Source organism: Bombyx mandarina, chromosome 20, assembly GCF_030267445.1.
Source record: "Bombyx mandarina strain Sakado chromosome 20, ASM3026744v2".
NCBI lineage: Eukaryota > Metazoa > Arthropoda > Insecta > Lepidoptera > Bombycidae > Bombyx > Bombyx mandarina.
Window position 1 is genome coordinate 5079253 of NC_143226.1, and position 22213 is coordinate 5101465.

At 40.0% G+C, this 22213-nt stretch overlaps 2 protein-coding genes across 8 annotated transcripts in view; one reads left to right on the forward strand and one right to left on the reverse strand.

Moving 5' to 3' along the window:
* The window catches only part of LOC114247906 (uncharacterized), a 294552-nt gene that overhangs the window by 217176 nt on the left and 55163 nt on the right, over positions 1-22213 (forward strand). The gene's annotated exons all lie outside the window — the stretch shown is intronic.
* The window catches only part of LOC114247848 (uncharacterized), a 161750-nt gene that overhangs the window by 104907 nt on the left and 34630 nt on the right, over positions 1-22213 (reverse strand). For all 7 annotated transcript variants that reach the window (XM_089735991.1, XM_089735989.1, XM_089735988.1 and 4 more), the window contains exons 2-4: positions 6668-6875; positions 5747-5934; positions 4706-4801 (exon numbers count right to left, since the gene is read on the reverse strand). In XM_089735991.1, coding sequence (XP_089592117.1) covers positions 4706-4801; positions 5747-5934; positions 6668-6839 — 456 coding nt within the window. In that variant the 5' untranslated portion in view covers positions 6840-6875. The remainder of the gene's footprint in view (positions 1-4705; positions 4802-5746; positions 5935-6667; positions 6876-22213) is intronic.

Genomic DNA, 22213 nt, shown 5'->3' on the forward strand with positions numbered 1-22213 from the left:
TTGCGACTTTAAATAAAACAAATTAAATACATTTTCTCAGTTTTATTCACTAAGAAACCCAAGAAAAGAAGTGCATGCGGCAGAGATGCGAATGTTGAGATGGATGTGTGGAGTGACACGAATGGACAAGATAAAGAATGAGTATATCAGAGGAAGTGTGAAAGTAGCCCCGATAATCAACAAATTAAAGAGCGGACGGTTGGCGTGGTATGGACATGTGATGCGTGGAGAGAAGATGCATGTGACTAGAAGATGTATGGAAATGGTAGTGCAATGTAACGGGGGAAGAGGTCGACCAAAGAAGACATGGATGGAGTGTGTGAATGACGATATGAGAGAGAGTGGAGTGAGTGTTGAGATGACGGCTGACAGAAGAGAATGGAAAAGAAAAATTAGCTGTGCCGACCCCACGTAGTGGGATAAGGTGAAGAAAAAGAAGAAGATTCATTAAGAAACCCGAATATTAATTAATTACGGGCCCAGCACGCTTCCACTGCGTCACTCTGCTTTACTGTTTTCTTATTATACAGTTTTCAGAGCTTCCTGGTCCCCTCGAAGTATCGATTGTATAGTGTAACACATATTCCTCCCTTCAAACCGAACTGGAAGATTGCTGTGCCCCAGAACTAGGCGGGACGGTGATACCTATCCGTGCGGGCTTAGAATACATCAGTAAATACCAGTTGGCAATCGCAGTACGTTAGAACAATACTCAGAGACCGCTGCTAATCATTCTCCGACAAATCCCAAAGTCTTATACATAACAAAGTTAAGATATTATTAACATAATGAATTCACTTATTTAATTTAATTGAATCATTCTTGCATAGTCCCATCCAATATCCGTTCGAAAAACAAAGACATATTTTTAATGTACAATGCTTCGATGTATGTTTCTTGAATTCTTTTTTTGCGTCAACATTCGACTCATTCATATGAAAAACAATGGAATTGGAAAATCTTTGCCACTAACATCAAAGAGTTGCACTATGACTGAGGGACAATTATATTAGAGCGAGACAGCTAATATAAAAACGTTTTTATGTACAACGGTGTTCTCCTAGAGTATAAAACCATCCCTAAATCCTTCCGTCCATGGATTCAAGTAGCAACCTTCCAGCCCTGATGAAGCCATTTAAATTTAAAACGATAACTCGTTCCAAGCAAATCCGCCAATCCGCCTATTCCTGTGACAAGGCACTGCGGGCTCAGAAGAAATATTCGAAATGCTCCCTCTATCTTCTTTTTACCATCACACCTCCCGCCACTGGCGCAAATCCATCCAACTTATCTGGACCCGCTGCATTCAGCGACAGTGCGTTTCCAGAGATCTTTTTCACCAACCCCCCACAACATGCTCTCCTTCAAACGAGGCTTGCGTAGATTGGTCAGTGGCGGGGAGCGTCTTGGCTTTGCTGACGCTAATCAGCAACAGTTACCACTCACTATAGGCCTGCAAAGACCATAAAAAACATCCCAGTTCAAAGGGTTTCTAGGGCGGTCGTAGAAAAGAGTATTCGGTCTCATTTCTCAATGTGGACAGCATTCACGTTACGATATAGGCTCCATTGACCTAACCATTCACCACCAGACTTGTTAGGGACTCAAATTCCCAAGTACACGTAAATCAAGTATACAAATCATCATCATCATCATCACAGTCGGTTACTCTTGACAGAACAGTCGCAGTCATGTCGAATCCTTGTTTATTAAAGCCTTGACAACTGTTCTCCACAGTTGGCGAACTGAGGCTTAGTGGTTTAGAGGTTAAGTGGGGTTTTGGTAAAGTTTCTCATCTGATCAATCCAGCGCATAGGGTTTCATCCACGAAATATTTTACCATTGACCCTACCCTGAACAACAAGTTTCTCGATAAACCCTGCTGGCCGTCGCGATACGTGTCCAAAATATTGGAGAATCCTGGATATAGTCATCATCATCATCATTTTCCTGCCCTTCTCTCCCTTCTCCCAGTTACCTAGGGTCGGCGCAACATGTTTTCTCCTTCCATACTCTTCTATCATATACCATTTCTTCGCTCACTCCCCTCTTACCCATATCGTCTTTCACGCAATCCATCCATTTCTTCTTAGGTCTACCTTTTTTTTTTTTTTTTATAGCTTAGATGGGTGGACGAGCTCACAGCCCACCTGGAGTTAAGTGGTTACTGGAGCCCATAAACATCTACAACGTAGACGCGCCACCCACCTTGAGATACAAGTTCTAAGGTCTCAGTATAGTTACAACGGCTGCCCCACCCTTCAAACCGAAACGCATTACTGCTTCACGGCAGAAATAGGCAGGGTGGTGGTACCTATCCGCGCGGACTCACAAGTGGTCCTACCACCAGTAAAACTCGTACCTCTTCCTCAATATCTTTACACATTCATAGTTAACACTCTCTTAACGACCTCATTGTCATTTCATCTCATCACATGTCCATACCACCCCAAACGCGCACTTCTCAGCTTCTCTGTCACGGGTGCCGCTTTCAGACTTCCTGTAACATATTCATTCCGTATTCTATTCATTCTCGTTACTCCACACATCCATCGCAACATTCGCATCTCTGATGCATGCAATCGCCTTTCATCCGCCACTTTAGTGGTCCAACAAGCTGATCCATACAAAAATCCTGGATATAGTATAGTAATGAAATACATGTCAGTAAAACGGAGATCGTATCTCAACTCCTTATTACGTGCCATCATTGAGCGTGAAGACACGGGACACGTGAGTTTTAAGGTCGCCGAGTTAATTGTTTTATATTTTTAGTTTACGAATAGAACTCGGTCACACTTCGCTGTGTCCATCTCTAATCATATGAAAAAAAATGGGACTTTTTAAAACCACTCGAAAGCCAACTATCGTAGATTGCTGGTACTATGACAATAACCTTGCTCGAAGCGCCGACAATTGTACTAAACATACATAGAAACAAATGTTTATTTATATAGCCCTAACGAGTACTTGAACTACAGGTAATCCTCTATATAACACGGTAACGAACAGAAAAATTCTCTAAAACCCTTTTATAACACGGTATTCCTACAGTACGATAACTATATAGGAATAGCCGGAATATCTTGGACATCATTGTGTACTTGAGAATCCCTAGTAGCCACGAGGGGCTATTCCTGCTTACAAACTTTCGCGTTTATAATCTTAGTAGGTATAATAGTAGTAGTGATTAATAGTAAAATTTTATTTTAAAGTTTGATTTTGATCACACGTTGCAGTTCGTGCAAGTCATTCTGGACATTAGTTTCACTGGACATCATTTAATTACAAAAATCGGTACCCGCCTACGGGATTCGAACACCGGCACGGTCGCATCGCTCGATACGCACCGGGCGACTTATCCTTTAGGCCACGACGACTTTCATCGATGAAATAACTAGGAACATTAAAGTCTGCACGCGTCCTTACATTTCTGTGGTTTACAATTATTTTAAATACAATACACGGTCAAGACCGATGACACGTGAGTTCAAATAATTTGTTGTTTGTACTTTAAAACCTATTTAACTAAAAAATATATATTCACAAACTCTACAACTTTTTTGTGTATACTTATATATAACTTTTTTTTTTATTGTTTAGTTGGGTGGACGAGTTCACAGCCCACCTGGTGTTGAGTGGTTACTGGAGCCCATAGACATCTACGACGTAAATGCGCCACCCACCTTGAGATATAAGTTCTAAGGTCTCAGGTATAGTTACACCGGCTGCCCCACCCTTCAAACCGAAACGCATTACTGCTTCACGGCAGAAATAGGCGTGGTGGTGGTACCTATCCGCGCGGACTCACAAGAGGTCCTACCATCAGTAATACACTAATACCGCACATTGCTAACATAAGAGGTGACAATTAGAAAAGCTGCAATGTATTCGCAAGAGGGCTCCCAGAAGGAGTCCAATGTGCCGGTCAAACTGAATACGTCCTACTCTCGACAACTCAGTCCGCGATGTCATTCACGCAGCCCAGGAGGGCTGGAAGGGAAGTCATGACCCTCAGCATTGAGAATGTGGCCCACCGATTGTCTTTTTCTTCTCGCCTATTCTATTAACCTCGAGGGGTTATTCTAGATTCACCGAGATAGTAGGTGAGCTCGCGGCGCTCAAACCGGAGTGTTGCTAACACTGGCCCTAGCAAGAGTAGTGCTTCGCAGAATCTACCACCGGATTGGAAACGCGACCCACTCAGAAGATCCGGCGAGACACTCAGTGGGCTGTGTCTATGTAAACACAAGGAGGAGAGGAAATTGATATAAAATTCTTCAATGTATTATTTCTCCATGTGTTATTTCACTATAGCGTCAACAAGTTTAAGTTGTATTGGAACACAGAGACGTCATACACGAAGTCAAATTTGTTTTTCTTTTTACCTTGAATTCCATACTCTGCATATTCTACATATAATTTTTTCATATTTTTGCCTACCTATGCTGGTAGGCTTTAGAGCAAGTAGGTAAATTAACGGGGCTCTAACCTGAGAAAAATGATTCAATTTATTGATTTTCTTTTTATAGCTAAATACACAGCGCCATCTCGCGAGTAAATCTCAAAGTGCGAACCATTTGTAAAAGCGCCATCTACCGTCGTTCGCTGTCAACTTAAAACTAATCTACTCAAAGTTGAATCTGTAACTGCACAATGTTCCTATATTTGACGCTAGATGGCGCTAAAGTTTATTATAACTCACCTCGGCCCAAAAGCACACGATCAGCGACGATCCAGACATCAACAGGGGATAATAAGCCGATAGAAGACTGGTCGCCCATCCCTCTTGAAAAGCAGACTGCAAAGAAATGGTTATATATATTTCACATATGATGAGTCACTTGTATAGGGTATACAGTACCATTCAGATATTTCGTTGCGAGACAGTTACGTCCTGAAACTACTTTTTTCCCTACTAATCCTCTGGTAGCCTAAGAGGCTATTCCAGCTATACGCAGACCGGTAAGTGAGCTCACGGGCTGAACCTGAGATAATTTGCTAACACTAGCCTTAGCGAGAACAGTGCTTCTCAGTGTCCCACTGAGAAGATCCGGAAAGAAACTCAGTGAGCTGACTTCGCACCTTTAGAATTATAAAGACGCACCCCAAAAAATGTGTTTTTTGGAATACAATGATTAAAGTTCTCAAACCGAAAAGAGGTAGAGGAAGGGGACGGAGTGAAGGAGACCGATGGATAAGTTTGTCCCTTTATAAGCTACTTTTGGTCATTTGATTACTAAGAGTCCCTGAAGAGGGTCGCTCTAGGTCCATTTTTTTATTGAATATGCAATTTCGAAAAGGGCACATGTCGCATATTTTGTCAAATACGTTTTTTCATATACATGTAGTTTTGAGGCTTACCTACACCCATTTTATGATGATTTCAGTAATTTCCAATTGCTAATGAACACCAAAATATATCTCAAAAGTAAATATTTTAAATTTTACACTGCTTTAGAAAATAATCAGTTTTTTTTTCATTTCCTGAACATTTTACATTTTCAGAGATGTGCCCCTTTCGAAATTGCATATTCAATTAAAGTTGAAATTCAAGAATTTCGAAATGGGTCTCTATAATTCTAAAGGTGCCACATGTGTCATTAGAAAACTTGCGACATATCTCCAGGATACGAAGACCCCAATTATTGTACGATTAATCCTACGCTCACACATCGAAATGTATTTTCACAGACGTGCTGAAGATGAACAGTTAAAAATGAAGACGTCTGACTTTTAAGCTTACCGGCGAAACGAAGTAAGCTCCCCGTATCAGGGAGGCGAGGAACGCGACGAGGTACAGCATCTTCTGGGTCGTGACCTTGCAAGCCCTCAGGAAAGTCGGAGCCTTTAGTTTCCTGTACTCCGTGACAACGCATATCATCAGTTGGACGGCGCACACGAAGGCTACGACGAGGAAAACACCGCCAATACCTGCAAAAAAAGTAACTGTTTCCATCTTGCAACGTGTTTTTTTTTTATTGCTTAGATGGGTGGACGAGCTCACAGCCCACCTGGTGTTAAGTGGTTACCGGAGCCCATAGACATCTACAGCGTAAATGTGCCACCCACCTTGAGATATAAGTTCTAAGGCCTTGTAGTTATAACGGCTGCCCCACCATTCAAACCGAAACGCATTACCTATTGCTTCACGACAGAAAGAGGCGGGGTGGTGGTATCTACCCGTGCGGACTCACAAGAGGTCCTTTTTATTTTATTTTTATTGCTTAGATGGGTGGATGAGCTCACAGCCCACCTGGTGTTAAGTGGTTACCGTAGCCCATAGACATCTACAACGTAAATGCGCCACCCACCTTGAGATATAAGTTCTAAGGTCTTAAGTATAGTTCACTTAACCCTTTGTCTGCTGTGTAGGTCACCGGTGCCCTACGTAAGTAATTACGTCGATTTCTATTACTAAGGCACCGGAATATCTAGTAGACTCTGGAAAAGACGAATCCGAAGATACTGAGAATTAATCTATTTAAAAGAGACCTAAAATACTAAAATATACATTAACGAACAAAAGAAGACAAAGTTAGTCAATCCAGGCGCTTAGTAACAGTCGACACAATTACTTCAGTGCGCCGCGTAGGACACCGGTGACCTACACACCAGTCAATGTGTTAAGCTGATGAAAGACGAATCCGAAGATAGTAATACTCACACGCATGATACGGCAGGTTAGGTCCGGCGCATCCCTCGCCCGAGTACCGGATCTCGCAGAGGCATGTGCCGTTCATGCAGTCCCCCCTGCCGCTGCAGCTGAGCGCGCAGCCCGCGCCCTTCGCCGCCACCGACATCACCGCGTCCGCGTAGTAAGCCAACAACGAACGCATGTTACGACCAGCGACGGAGACCGCCGCTATTCACCACTGAAACAATAAAAAAAAAACTTTTGAATTCTTTTTTTTTTTAAGCGAGGGAATCCGTTTCCCGATATCCCGGTTGGGGGAGTAAGAGACCGGGTTATGTAGGACTCCAGCGCCTTCAGTAAACAAGAGGGAGAAGAGGAAGACTGAGGCCCTAATCCTCCCCCAATTCCTTTTTTTAATTTTTATTTATTTTTTATTGCTTAGATGGGTGGATGAGCTCACAGCCCATCCGGTGTCAAGTGGTTACTAGATCACCACCCACCTTGAGATATAAGTTCTAAGGTCTCAAGTATAGTTACAACGGCTGCCCCACCGTTCAAACCGAAACGCATTACGACTTCACGCCAGAAATAGGCAGGGTGGTGGTACCTACACGCGCGGACTCACTCGAGGTCATACCACCAGTAATTACGCAAATTAAAATTTGCGGGTTTTGTTTTTATTACACGATGTTATTCCTTCACCGTGGAAGTCAATAGTGAACATTTGTTGAGTACGTATTTCATTAGAAAAATTTGTACCCGCCTGGGATTCGAACACCCCGTGTATCGCTAGATACGAATGCACCGGACGTCTTATCCTTTAGGCCACGACGACTTCAAAATTCCTATCAAGAGAGAGACGCGCAGAAGGTGTGGGCCGTGATTTCATGATCTATTAATTAATCATTCGAATAATAAATAGGACACGTATATCAAAAACTAAAATATATCTTTCATAGTCTCTCTCTCTCCTTGTCTCTCTCTCTCTCTTTATACATGAAACATAATACATACTTGACTACATACTCGTCGAGACCACATCTGTTTCCTTGTACACATATTTGAATTTTAAATTGATAGCTCTATTTCCGGTAGCATCAGAAAATTATCATGCGAATAATTAAAATTGAATTGGGTCTGTTGGAAACGGTGACTTTTATACTAATAATAAAGTTGTCGACTAAAACTAACACATGCATTTCATTAGCGTATCTAGCCAATTTCTATATAATATTCAAGCTACTTTCCAAAATAATTAAATGTGTCATCAATTATAAACATCGAACTATTAATGCTAATACCAAATAAATCGAACCTTTAATTACAACCTTTACTGGTGGTAGGACCTTTTATGAGTCCGCGCGGGCAGGTACCACCACTCTGGCTATTTCGGCCGTGAAGCAGTAACGCGTTTCGGTTTGAAGGGCGGGGCAGCCGTTGTAACTATACTGAGACCTTAGAACTTATATCTCAATGTGGGTGGCGCATTAACGTCGTAAATGTCTACGGGTTCCAGTAACCACTTAACACTAGGTGGGCTGTGAGCTCGTCCACCCACTAAGCAATAAAAAAACAAAGATAAATGCCACGCATTAAGCGAAAGCGAAATGTCACTTAAAACAAATAGCTTTTCACCACTCGATATTATGATATTTGGTGAAATTTTTAATAAAGCTTATTCTTTTAACTTTGATACAATTTTAGACGAATTTTTTTTTTTTTTTTTTATTCTAATTACCAAAAAATTTTCAAATTAAGATACATTTGACATTGATTTTATTATCATGATAAATGGTTAAATTTGGTTACGTCCTTGCCGACATATTATATTATGAATACAACAGTGTGTATAAGGAAGTAACTTTTAACATCGAACAAAATCGTTAATAGGCCCGGCCCGGCTTTACGTAACAAAAGCACGTGGCTTCCTGACCGAGGTCATTGGACGGTCCGCTGTTATATTTACGTCTACGTTGAGACGGCAAGACGAAGTCAGCTGAGCGTATAAATTCATTAAAACGTGACATGTGCACACACACACACGCTTGACTTTTTATTATCTATATACTATATATTAATACGTGAAGCAAAAACTTTGTATCCCTTTTTACGAAATTTGCGCGGACGGAGGAGTATGAAATTTTCCACACTTATAGAGAATATAGAGAAGAAGTGCACAATGCTAATATTTTTATAAAATATTGCATAAAAGCTACATTAAATCAATAAAAAAAACATTACACACACTACATACCATGTATTTGACGCACACACGCATGCATACTATTTATTGTCAAACTTTTGTTCTTGACGTCTGTGGTCAAATTGAGAATAGATTAAATATTGTTTGTCTTTGTTATTATTTTTTATAATGTAGTCTTGGCGAAATTTGTGATTATAGAAGTATAAAATACAATCATAATAGTGTACAAACTTACAATTCCAACTAATTATAGTCGAATTTCGACGACTGCGGGACCTCTAGTAAGTCGAAATCGGCACACGAGCATTCGCTCTATCCGATGACTTACAAGCGAAGTAAATTGTCCCCTCGTAATAACAAATAAATAAATATTTACTAACAATCACGCCACGTTAACTGTTAACTGGTCCCGTGGTAAGTTCGTAAAGACCTTGTGTTACAGGTACCAGATAACGGAAATAAATGTAAGATTTATATTTTATTATATTTATCATACAAATATCTTCCCTTGGCGGAATTCGAACCCACGACCCCCTTGTGTAGTGACCATGTCACTTACCGCTACACCAGACGGCCGTTATAATAAATAATAAGGTGACTCTGTACAAAACTTGCATATTTACGTCCTATGCTAGTGAATTGTTCAGTTACGCATCATCATCAAGATCATTAGCCCACACTCGTCCACTGCTGGACATAAGCCTCTCCCAATCTACACCACTGGGCCCGGTCTTCCGCTCTCCTCATCCTAATTTCTCGCACTAATTTAAAACCATTCAAGTCATTAAGCAGCAGGATAGCCGTCGGAGCACCGTGGTTCGTGAGGAACGTGAATCTTCACGACATTCTGGAATTGAACTCCATCAGTGAGTATTTACAGTCGGCATCAGGGCGCCATTTCGAAAAAGCGGCGCGACACGAAAACCCTCTTGTCGTACCCGCCGGAAACCACATTCCCGATCCTGCGGACCGAATGGTAAACAGTCGACGTCGCCCTAAACACGTTATTTCGGATCCTACCGATCCACTAACGGTGCTTTTAGGTACCTCAAGCACCGGTCACTGTTTCTGTCGAACCCGGCGCTTGCGACAAAGTGTTCGGTGAGCAAATTAACCCTCAGACACAGCCCACTGAGTTTCTCGCCGGATCTTCTCAGTGGGTCGTGTTGCCGATCCGGTCGTAGATTCTGTGATGTACTGCTCTTGCTAGGGCCAGTGTAAGCAATACCCTCAGGTTGAGCCCGTAAGTTAGATTAATTATTAAAAATACATACACATATTCTACATTGTTGATCTATATATTTATTTTAATTTAGGTTTTGAAACAAAGGATATGTATAATAAAATGATTTTTAAAAGAGTAATCAAAGGTTCTTTGCCTTTATAATTCCTTAATTACAGAAATTCATGGCGTTAATGCTAACACCAATCAACCCTTAGAGCCCGAACCGTCGATAGATCGACTCTCTATTAGTGCGTATAAAGTCCGGAGCGTCGGAATGCGGCGTGGCTCTGCCCCCGGCGTGGCTCTGCCCCTGGCATTGCTGAAGTCCACGGCCGACGGTAACCACTCATTATTAGGTGGGCCGTATGCTCGTCTGCCTACAAGGGCAATAAAAAAAACAACCCCATAGACAACAAAGTAAAGTCTACCCATCTTGTGACAGTATCACAGCCTCACTCTTCAAACCGACACGCATTTTTGCTTCTACCATATTCAGGGTGGTGGTACCAACTCGAGCGGGCTCACAAAATCATCAGTAATCCAGCAAATAAAAATTTTCGCGGCATTGACTTTTATTCATCATGGAAATAATTCGGGAACATTTGTTAAGTACGTCTTTCATTAGAACAATTGGTACCCGCCTGCGGGATTCGAACACAGTTATACTCGCATTGATCGATACGAATGCGCCGCGCCGGGCGTTTTATCTTTTAGGCCACGACGACTTCTAAATCTAAGAATCACTTCTTCAAAAAAAAAATCTACGAGATTATCCGGCTTAATCTCTACGTTATCATAACAGTCACCATATTCAATAAAAAAGTTGCTACCGCTACTAAGGGTGCAATAAAACATAACATTCTGTGACATCAAGACTTATTACCCACATATACGAGTATACATATACCCGCAAATCTATATATATAAAAGTGAATTGCTGTTTGTTAGTCTCGCTAAAACTCGAGAACGGCTGGACCGATTTGGCAAATTTTGGTCTTGAATTATTCGTGAAAGTCCAGAGAAGGTCTAAAAGGCAGATAAATATGAAAATGCTCGGAATTTTAAAAAAAAACAAACAATTTTGTTTTTCCTTTCATGTGTCCCTGTCGGACGGATTCCTTTTGTTTGTTTTAAGTTTATTTTATACAAAAGTTTAGGTCTTTTATTTATCGATTGAGGCACTACAAAGTCTGCCGGGTCAGCTAGTTTATTAATAAAAAAAACCACCCATGATTATTCGAAAGGCGCTTATCAAAATCAAAGATATCGATTCATCAAACAGACATCGTCGCGAACGGCCAATAAACATACACAGAATTGTATAAACAATAAAATACATTAGAATATTTTCTCCTAACTGCTCTATTTAAATATTGCCCAGGATCTATTTTTAATCTAGACTTGAATTAGCCTAGATGTGTCTTCGTTATAAAACGTGCACGTGTCGCTTCCGGTGAAAACATGAAACTAAAGCGCCCTTGTTATTAAAAACGGACCTTAAATAATTTGGGTTTATCAAACTAAACAGAGAGATTGAGTCCGCGCGGGTAGGTACTACCACCCCGCCTATTTCTGCCGTGAAGCAGTAATGCGTTTCGGTTTGCCGGGTGGGGCAGCCGTTTTAACTATACTTGACACCTTAGAACTTATATCTCACTCAAGGTGTGTGGCGCATTTACGTCGTAGATGTCTATGGGCTCCAGTAACCACTTGACACCAGGTGGGCTGTGGGCTCGTCCACACATCTAAGCAATAAAAATAAAAAAAGACTATGTTTATAATTAGTTATTGTTCATTGCTCAAGCAAACATAGCCCAAAGCCTCTGCATAAGTCACATCACGACGCACAAAACCATTTTCACGTGATGGAGACCAACAAAATTACACACCAAATATTAATATTCAACGCGGCAGTGTCTGCACAATCCAAACACCGCAGCGCCGAGATATAGCACGTCTTAAATTACGTCAAGATAAATATAATGCTTATTGTGAATTCCAACTTGCATTCGTACACAGCGTGGTGTCCTGGGTGTGCTATACAATGAACTCATATTATATTTGTTATTTCCATATGATTCTTCTTCGACCCGTGTTTACCCAAGGTCTATTCATATGCACTCTATTCTTTTCGGTCTCTTGCCTTTCGCATCCAGTCACCACCAGCTATTTTGACCAGGTCCACATCCGTGGTTGTCCGCCAACGTTACGACGTCCATTACGAGGTCACCATTCCAGTACTTTTGTGGCCCACCGATTGTCTTTTTTTTCCTACCTATTCTTGTAACCTCGAGGGGTTATTCTAGATTCACCGAGCTTGTAGGTGAACTCACGGGGCTCAAACCTGACGACGTTGCTAACACGAACCCTAGCAAAGGCCATGCTTCGCAGAATCTACCACCGGATCGAAAACGCGACCCACTGAGAAGATCCGGCGAGAAACTCAGTGGGCTGTGCCTGAGGGTTAATTTACTCGTCGAGCCCCTCGTCGCAAGTGTCGGGTTCGACGAGAACGATGACCGGAGCATACGGTCCTACACTACAAATCAATCGCATTTACAGCAAGCACCAAAACCAATTTGCATTCAACACATCAAGGAATCGAAAATGTTCCAGACGATAATTTGCGTTACCAAACACACCACATAAACCCACACACGCATACACATACAAAAAGAGCGCACACAACACACACCACCAAGGTCGCCGTTTGATAAACATTTAACTATATTTTTCCTGTGCACAGCTCTTTGATAACTGCACTAATGACGAAACAGGTCAACCGGGTGACGCGAAGTACTCAGTCGTTTGCACTCTTGGCAAAGCGGTCGTGGTCATTAGTTCGGAGCGTAGTACGCTTCAAGCGTTCACGTCCTTACGGATCCATCAGATCCAATAACCTTTGCATTAGACGCCTTCAGCTCTAACACTAGGAGCAGGCTTAGGGACCCCGGTAACCGTACTCGTTGAACTCGACAAAGAGGTCGACGTGCAACCTCGCCGCCTCGCCGGATCTTCTCAGCGGATTGGGATTTCAATCCGGTAGTAGATTCAGTCGCGAAGCAGTTGCTCTTGAGTTATTAGGTCTCCTTCGGAAACGCTCGGACAGCAGTTAGCAAATCCCACCAACTCCTGGCTGAGCCTTTGCTCGCCCACATGTCCTGTTGAAACTGGAAAGGCCTCCGGGCCACCAGTAATCCTTCAATTATAAAAAAAAAACGCTTCACAGACGTCGCCATTCCTCACGTGCCGCGCCCTTGTACAGCCGTTGACGGGATCGTTTAGAGCTGCCTTTATTTGGTCGGTACATGGTAATCGTGATCTGCCGCGCGGTCTTGTTGTACCTTCAATCATGCCCAGTGACGAGTTAACGCCTATTCCCGCGAGGCCCGGGCTTAGAGCGGCATGATTTGAGATACGGCAAAATTTACGAAAAAAGTAAATACACAGTCTCCTTTCAAAATGAGTTCAGATTATTTTTTATAAAAAATGAAAGATTAATGTTTAAAAAATATATATTTATTTGTCTAATGTTTATTACTTATTAATGTCTGTAATATTTTTAAATTATAATTAAAAATTATATTCGAACAAATAAAGATATTTAAAAAAAAATTAAAAAAAAATGGATCAAAATTAATAAAATTTACTCTAGCCTAACAGGGCCTAGGGCGGCATCAAGCCTAAATCCGTCACTGATCATGCCTTCAAGTACTAATCGCTCACTATTAAATTGGATGAATTCGACGAATTAGCTTTAAATACAACAAACTTGGGCCTTAAATGATACAACACGCTACGTCCTGATCATTTGTACCTACTTCGTACACGTACAGAGCATTGCGACGGTAACACCGTTTCTTTTACGTTTCCGACGTCGTATTTCTAACCTGCAACGGACGTGACGTCAGCTACCATGCCCTGCCGCCAGCCATGCCGCCAAGCCACGTATTAACACGCCCCCTTCCGCCACTGCCACTAGCCAAAGTCAACGAAGGGGAGATAGTGTAATAAAACAAGCCTTGTCAGCCATTTCTACCCGCGTTCTGCTTTCTCGTACAAATAAAGAACTTGTCGTTACGCTCCTGGTTTTTTTGTCGCATCATTTACAATAAGGTCGGCCACTACACGTGAAGCGTTTAAGACGAAGGTTCGAGAACTGTTTCTCAGAGAGTTAGCAGAGTCATCTAATTGATAATATTTGTTTATATATGTTTTTATATGTATATATTTATGTATATGTATTTATTTAAGTACTATGTATTATGTATGTTATATATACACATAATATATGTTTAAGTAATATCACCTTCACACTACACCTACCAAGCTTCATCTCTGCACTCCCCTAAGGTAGACTGTTAGAGAATGCCTATGGCATTAAGTCCGCCTTTATACTTTCTAGTATAAGAAGTTATAAATAAAAAAAATAAAAAAAAAAACACTTCCACGTTGAAGGAACGTCATCTTGTTAGGAATTTCGAACCTAAATTTGTTTTGTAGTATGTCCACCCATTTCAGGAACAAAAAAAAGATGATAATAAAGCTACAGGAGATCGATTGCAGTTTGCTAGTTTACAGTTCTGTTTGTTAATTAGAGATTCTATATGCGCCTTCTCTGTCACACTCGTAAAGAACAGTCAACAAGAAAATAGTAATAAAATTTTATTATTTTAAAATTATTATACTATGGTTTACAATAGAATTAGAAAAAAGTACAATACTAGTAGCCACGGCATTTGTTAAGCAATTGGCTATTGTATGTATTATCCTTGACCTTTTACGTAGTCCTCACAAAACCGTGATAATAGTGATATATAAATTATATCGGCGCACAGTGGGTCGATTCTATGATTTTAGTGACTTAGGGACCAACTTTGTTTTTTTATAATTTTTTTTATGTAGATAGATAGAGCTCGTTAATCTCAATAATAATTGTTTTGGGTAAAAATTACAAAAACTTTATAGTTTGGTCAGAAAAATGTGTTTTGTGATTTTTTTGTATGGAGCGGGTCACATTAAATTAAATTCCTGCTAAGTACCGCGAGGTCCCGCTTTGAAACTTTATTTTCCTTATACCTTGTCTAGTCTACTATCATTTGATGCTATGAACATGTGCATAAAGTTGCAACTCTGCCAAATAAATGGATCGAAAAAAATTAATAAATACATAGAATAAAAACCTTTATATTTTTTTTCGTAAGTGCTTTTAAGTTAAATTTGATATGGATTAGTAAGTAAGAGCACGTAATGATACCCATAATTACATAATACCTAACAACAATACATTTAGTAGGTCTCTAATTATGCAATCTCTCTAAATATTATATATTTTGTTTCACCTTTCGATCTTTGGGTCAGAAGACGAAAGAAGATTGTGTAAAATATCCTCATTAGTCGACGTTCTACTTCTCATTCTTGAATAACATCTCTCTGTATATTTCCGAAAATCTTTATTGCGAGCTTCCGCTGCCTCTTCCGAGAGTTTACCTATACGAATGGCACCAAAGTTCTTCATTATTATATATCACTGCCATGTGCCAACAATTTATGGATACTCGAAGGCATATATAATACCAGGGATATACATTAACATACAATTCTGCAGTATATCTAAAAAATTCCGAAAAATTGGAAACGCGCTCTCCAGATGCAACAGAGTGAAGAATCACGTGAAGCCTCTCTATTAAATCTTTACGTATTCCTGTTATGCGGGCTGTTTCTTCTGCATCCCTGAAAAATCTTCTGGCAGTATTGCCATCATTGGTTGTTCCTACTCCTTGCTTGACAACATCTATAAGTAAACCGCATTCCTTTTTAAACGCTTGCTGTATAGCGCTCTTTCTGATTGATATTCTTTCTTTGTCATCCCCCCTTGCAACCCCATTTCTTGAAGTCCAAACGATAAGACGCAAACAAAAAAGTGTCATATAAAAAATTATCTCACAGGAAACTACATACGATGAAAAAATTGTGAAGTAATAAAATTATATTTACCGATATGAAGTAAGCACTCCATGCATCTTATCCAGGCATGTAAAGATGGCATTCCATACTGGAATATTTCTTCATTATTTTCTCTTTGATAAGCAAGTCACTCCAAAAAACTTTGACGGTTTTGCTTTGCAAATATCACAGACAGCAGAAAATGTTTCTGAAAAATATGAGGTTATTTTGCCGTCTATCATCATCATGTGCAATTGATGCTTAACTTCAACTTGTTTGATTTTTGATGGCTGAAGTCTTTCTATTTCTTCTGTTATGCTAGCTTTTATAATTGTCACTGTTGACTGCGTTTCTTTTGTAAATTTAAACATTATTGGACGGCAATAAAAAGTTGATGAGGTCGTTTTCCCAAACAATTGTTCCATCAAATTTCTGAAGCCTTATAGGAACTAGACTGACCATGAAAATAGATGAATCATCAAACTCTGTTTCAGTTTTTTGTTTATAATTACTTTGACCTGGGGCTCTATCAAAGCCTATTTGCTTATAAGCAGTAGCTCTCTTGCAGAGTCCAAATCCGAAGTAATCACATCTAAAAGCCTATATAGCGCCAAGTTTAGTAATGCTTGCATTTTAATAGCAGCTCCTTCTTCTGAAATAATTACCTCGTCTTTCCCTGGATAACGTTTGGTCTTTTCTTGCTTAATTTTATATTAAGAAGGGTATAAATCAGACCCATTTTCACTTGCTGCTTCTCTTAGGTTTATATACTGCCACTTAATTTAAGTGAAACTAATATTGCCTTATCAGGAGAATATGTACTACTTTTCACTTTACTTGTAATTAAATACTCATTAACTTTTTCTAGATCTTCGGGGTGATTTGACAAGTGGTTCATTATTTCTCCTACATCTTCATTTCTAGTGTTTCTCAAAATAGTAATTGTAGTAGCTTTCATTTCATCCGGGGATAACGAAAGCGATTGGTAAATTTGTTCAATGCGTCTTCGTTTTTGCCTGGATCCCAATTCTTCAAAAGGTTTTCGAGGTGCAAAAATAGATGTCGAGGCTTCTGTAGTACATTTGAGGGTGGTATTTCATTCATATTATTTTCAACATCTTCAGTATTAGAAATCTCGAGCCTTTCATGTGCAGTGTTGATAGCTTCAGGTATCATTCCTTCGGGCCAGTTTATTGCACATTCTAACCAATCACATTTTTTTCTTATAAACTGTGCTAACATGCGACTACTTCGTTTCCATATTGCACTTATATTTGAACAAAATTGCGTACTGAATTTTTGGAGCTCAACATTTTTCTCTTCGGTCACGTTTATTTGATTTTGTAGGAATTGAAAGAGTTTTTTATTATCAGACAGCGACTGTAGTTGCTCTCTTAAAATCATAAATAATCCTAAATTGTTAACAAAATTATCAATTATTACGGAAACAGCAAGATCACAACGACAATCACGAGATGTTAGTAGTAGTACGAATAAACGAACACTAGTTAGTATATAATAAACATGGTCACTTTATACTTTCAGAGACAAACAAATGTTTACTATATTTTCTACTACCCAGTAATGGCTACTTAACTAATTATCCTCATTAAATAATGTTAACTATCTTAATAATTAGAGAGATTGCTTAATTAGAGACCTACTAAATGTATTGTTGTTAGGTATTATGTAATTATGGGTATCACTACGTGCTTTTACTTACTAATCCATATCAAATTTAACTTAAAAGCACTTACGAAAAAAAATATAAAGGTTTTTATTCTATGTATTTATTAATTTTTTTCGATCCATTTATTTGGCAGAGTTGCAACTTTATGCACATGTTCATAGCATCAAATGATAGTAGACTAGACAAGGTATAAGGAAAATAAAGTTTCAAAGCGGGACCTCGCGGTACTTAGCAGGAATTTAATTTAATGTGACCCGCTCCATACAAAAAAATCACAAAACACATTTTTCTGACCAAACTATAAAGTTTTTGTAATTTTTGCCCAGAACAATTATTATTGAGATTAACGAGCTCTATCTATCTACATAAAAAAAATTATAAAAAAACAAAGTTGGTCCCTAAGTCACTAAAATCACAGTATCGACCCACTGTGCGGCGTAACGTTACTATTTAGTAAGCTAAGAATAGTTAAGGCTAACTGTTTCAACAACATCCTCAAACACGCATGTTGGACATCCCTTTTCTTGACATCGTATAAATTCGGTAATTCTCGGTACGGTTCGGAAAGTTCACCTGCGGCTATATTCAGACTCGCCAAGTTACGTCGGTCGTTTTTTTTTTATTGCTTAGATGGGTGGACGAGCTCACAGCCCACCTGGTGTTAAGTGATTACTGGAGCCCATAGACATCCACAACGTAAATGCGCCACTCACCTTGAGATACAGGTTCTAAGGTCTCAAGTATAGTTACAACGGCTGCCCCACCCTTCAAACCGAAACGCATTACTGCTTCACGGCAGAAATAGGCAGGGTCACAAGAGGTCCTACCACCAGTAATGAGCGATTTGGTGGGCAACGTCATTCTGTTAATTTTATGTCACGGTGCGCGCGCATCGTAAAATTTCACTCTCATCAATTTTTCATAACGCGCCTACAGAAGTATAACTTCAAAACTGATTATTTTCTAAAGCAGTGTAAAGTTTAAAATATTTACTTTTGAGATATATTTTAGTGTTAATTAGCAATTACGAAAATTACTGGAATCATTATAAAATGGGTGTAGTAGGTAAGCCTCAAAACTACATGTATATGAAAAAACGTATTTGACAAAATATGCGACATGTGCCCTTTTCGAAATTGCATATTCAATTAAATTCGGGCTTTGACCTTGTATGCCAAGGCGGGCGGCGCTATTCAAATTGAGCTCCGATAAACACTCAGAAGCAAGGTCGAGAAATTGTTATTTTACAAATAATCAGAGATTTTCTTAAAAACAATTGCCCGCGATTCCGTTCGTTAATTTTAGATAGACGATGCCAATGTTCACTCTTCTTTTTCATCGTTCCCTCAGCGCTGAGGATCGCGACCACACGTGACTTTCCTCCACAGTGTTCGATCATGGGTGGCATGGACCACATGGTATAGACTACCACCAAGACTACACTTTGGTTCGAGCCGTACACCCCAGCCGAGAGTAATAGGGAAGAAAGAAGAAAAAGACGAATGAACACAGGGCAAAAATATCCATAATTTCTAAAGTACCTAAGCATGTCTAGGTTTTTTTTTTATGATTGAAAGATTACTGGTGGCCCGGAGGCCTTTCCAGCTTCACCAGGACAGGTGGGCGAGAAAAGGCTCAGCCAGTAGGGGTGGGATTTGCTAACAACTGCCTGAGTGCCTCCGAAGGAGACCTAACAACTCAAGAGCAATTGCTTCGCGAATGAATCTACTACCGGATCGGAATCGAGAGTTAGAGCATTAAATAAACTAATTAAAATAAGGCCCAATTATTATAATTCTTTATTGTACACACAGTTAATATTACAATAATTGCGTAAGATATAAAAAATGGCGAGCTTAACTCAACAATTGAGTTTTCTACCAGCTAACCGTTCTTAACGAAGGAAAGCTTTAAATGAGTGGGTAGAAGAATACAATCTAAACAATTTACAATTTACAATCTAGACAAGAACTTAATAAAAATAAAAATAAAACACTAATACATAATATATTAGACTACATATATATACATACACACATAAATAACGTAAACATATACATACACGTACATATATAATGAAATACATAAAATAAATATATATAAGTAATACTAAATTGATAGATAGTGCTTCTTTAATGCCTTCCTGAATACCTCAAGTGAGGGACTTGCACGGATTGAGTGTGGAACTGAGTTCCACAGACGCACAGAGTGCACAGTGAACGAACCGCCGTAGCGGCTGGAGGAGTGAGGGGGAAAATTAAGGAGAAGGGATCTGCTTGTACGACAGTGTACACCTCGGGGCATCTGGTACTCGAAGCGCTCACGGAGGTACAGGGGAACAGCTGGGTTATTGAGGATGTTGAACAGCATACATAAAACATGTACATCACGGCGAAGTCGGATAGGTAACCAATTAAGTTGTGATCTATACTGCGAGACATGATCATATTTACGTAAACCAAAAATAAAGCGTATGCATAAATTTTGTAACCTTTCCAGTTTGTCCCATAGCCCCTCCGCGGCGTCCAGGAAACAGACATCTGCATAATCAAGGAGAGGAAGCATAAGGGATTGGGCCAGGGTGACTTTAGCTTCAAAGGGCAAGAAACGCTGAAGACGCTTGAGAGACTGAAACGTGCAATGCACTTTCCTGCTAACTAAATTTATCTGACTGGACCAAGAGAGATGACAATCAAGAACGATACCTAGGTTTTTTGCTGTTTTAGAATAAGCGATTGGAATTCCATCTAGCGTCACAGGGGGCAAATTAATGTGGTCAATCGTGTTGTACCTATAGGAACTGCCAATTACTATGACCTGTGATTTTGATGGATTCACAAGAAGTCCAAAAGATTTAGCCCAAGCACTAATTCTACCAAGATCTCCATTGATTTCAGCAATAGCTAAAGCAACGTCATCAGCTTTAAAATGTCTATAAATCTGCAAATCGTCAGCGTAGAGATGGTAGTGAGAAGTCAGCACCTGAGTAATTTCATTAATGAAAATAGAGAAAAGAAGAGGAGATAGTACGCCACCTTGAGGTACACCCGCAGTTAAATCACACCATTTTGAAGTAGAATCATCAGAACGGACACACTGCGAGCGTCCCCGGAGATAAGATTCAAACCAGGTTAGAGCAAGTGGAGATACATTAAGAGATCCAAGGATACTTAGAAGGATGTCAAAGTCTACTGAGTTAAAAGCACTGCTGAAGTCCAATAAGGTCAACACGGTTAGCTGCCCCACATCAATCGCGTGGCGAATGTCGTCAGTGACCTTGAGCAATGCAGTGACCGTGCTGTGGCCTTGGCGGAAACCAGACTGAAAAGAGTTGAGGAGATTGTTTTTATTAAGGTAGATAGTGAGCTGTCTTTGGACTAAACCCTCCAAGACTTTAGAGAGAATGGGAAGTATTGAGATTGGACGAAACTGAGAAAAAGAGGAAGGATTAGGGACCTTAGGAAGTGGGAGAACATGAGCCCTTCTCCAGCTACTTGGGAATGAGCCTTTTGAGAGAGAGAAGTTAACAATATATGTAATGATAGGGACAAGCTCATCCACAAGCAGAAGGATCATCTGAAGGTGAATCCTATCCTCACCCACAGCCCTAGTGGAAATAGAAAGGATGGATCTCTTAACGTCACACTCTGTAACCGGAGTGAAAGTAAAAGGAGTGCACATGGGTAAAGGCCTTTTGGAAAGTTGTAATAGTGTAGATGACTTTGTACTGTCATTAAGAATAATGGGAGCTTGAGAGAAATGCTTATTTAAAGCGTCGAGGTTAATAGTAAAGGAAGTTTCGTTTAACTGTTTGCCAATGCCTAGTGAATTAAGGAATTTCCAGATTTGGCATGTGTTCAGACCCTCTAGGGAGCTATGAATATGGCGTCTTTTGGCATCTCTACACATCCGATTGCAACGATTACGAAGTTTCTTGTAAGTTGTAAGATTGTCTTCCGTTGGGAGCTTTCTGTATCTGCGTTTAGCCTTATCTCTCCTGGCCATCATCTGCCTAATTGAGTCGGATAACCAAGGTGAGGGTAACTGTTTAACTCTGACACGTCTGATGGGAGCATGATTATCATAAAGAAGCGAGATATTTTTATTGAAAGAAAAAACCATGTCATCGATCGTGTCAGAGCCGAAAACAGTCGACCAGTCAACATTCCTCGCGTCAGCCCGCAATCGCTCCACGCCTATACCCTTGAAGCTACGAAGGAAAAGGTATTTGGGTTTTGGTTTAGGAGGACGAATCTTGTAGGAGAGATAAATTAAATCATGATAGGAAAAAGGAGCCGATAGTTGTCCGTGTGTAGCAACCATGTTGGATTCAGAAACAATAATTAAATCCAGAAGGGAGTGGTCTTGATATTGAGGTGCACAGTGTGTAGCTGCAAGAGGGAGGATATTTAAGTTGAGAGAAGAAACTACCGCACGAAGTTTCTCAGCACGGCTGTCAGATTTCAGAAGGCAGGTGTTAAAATCACCAAGAATTATTGTATGATCATAAAG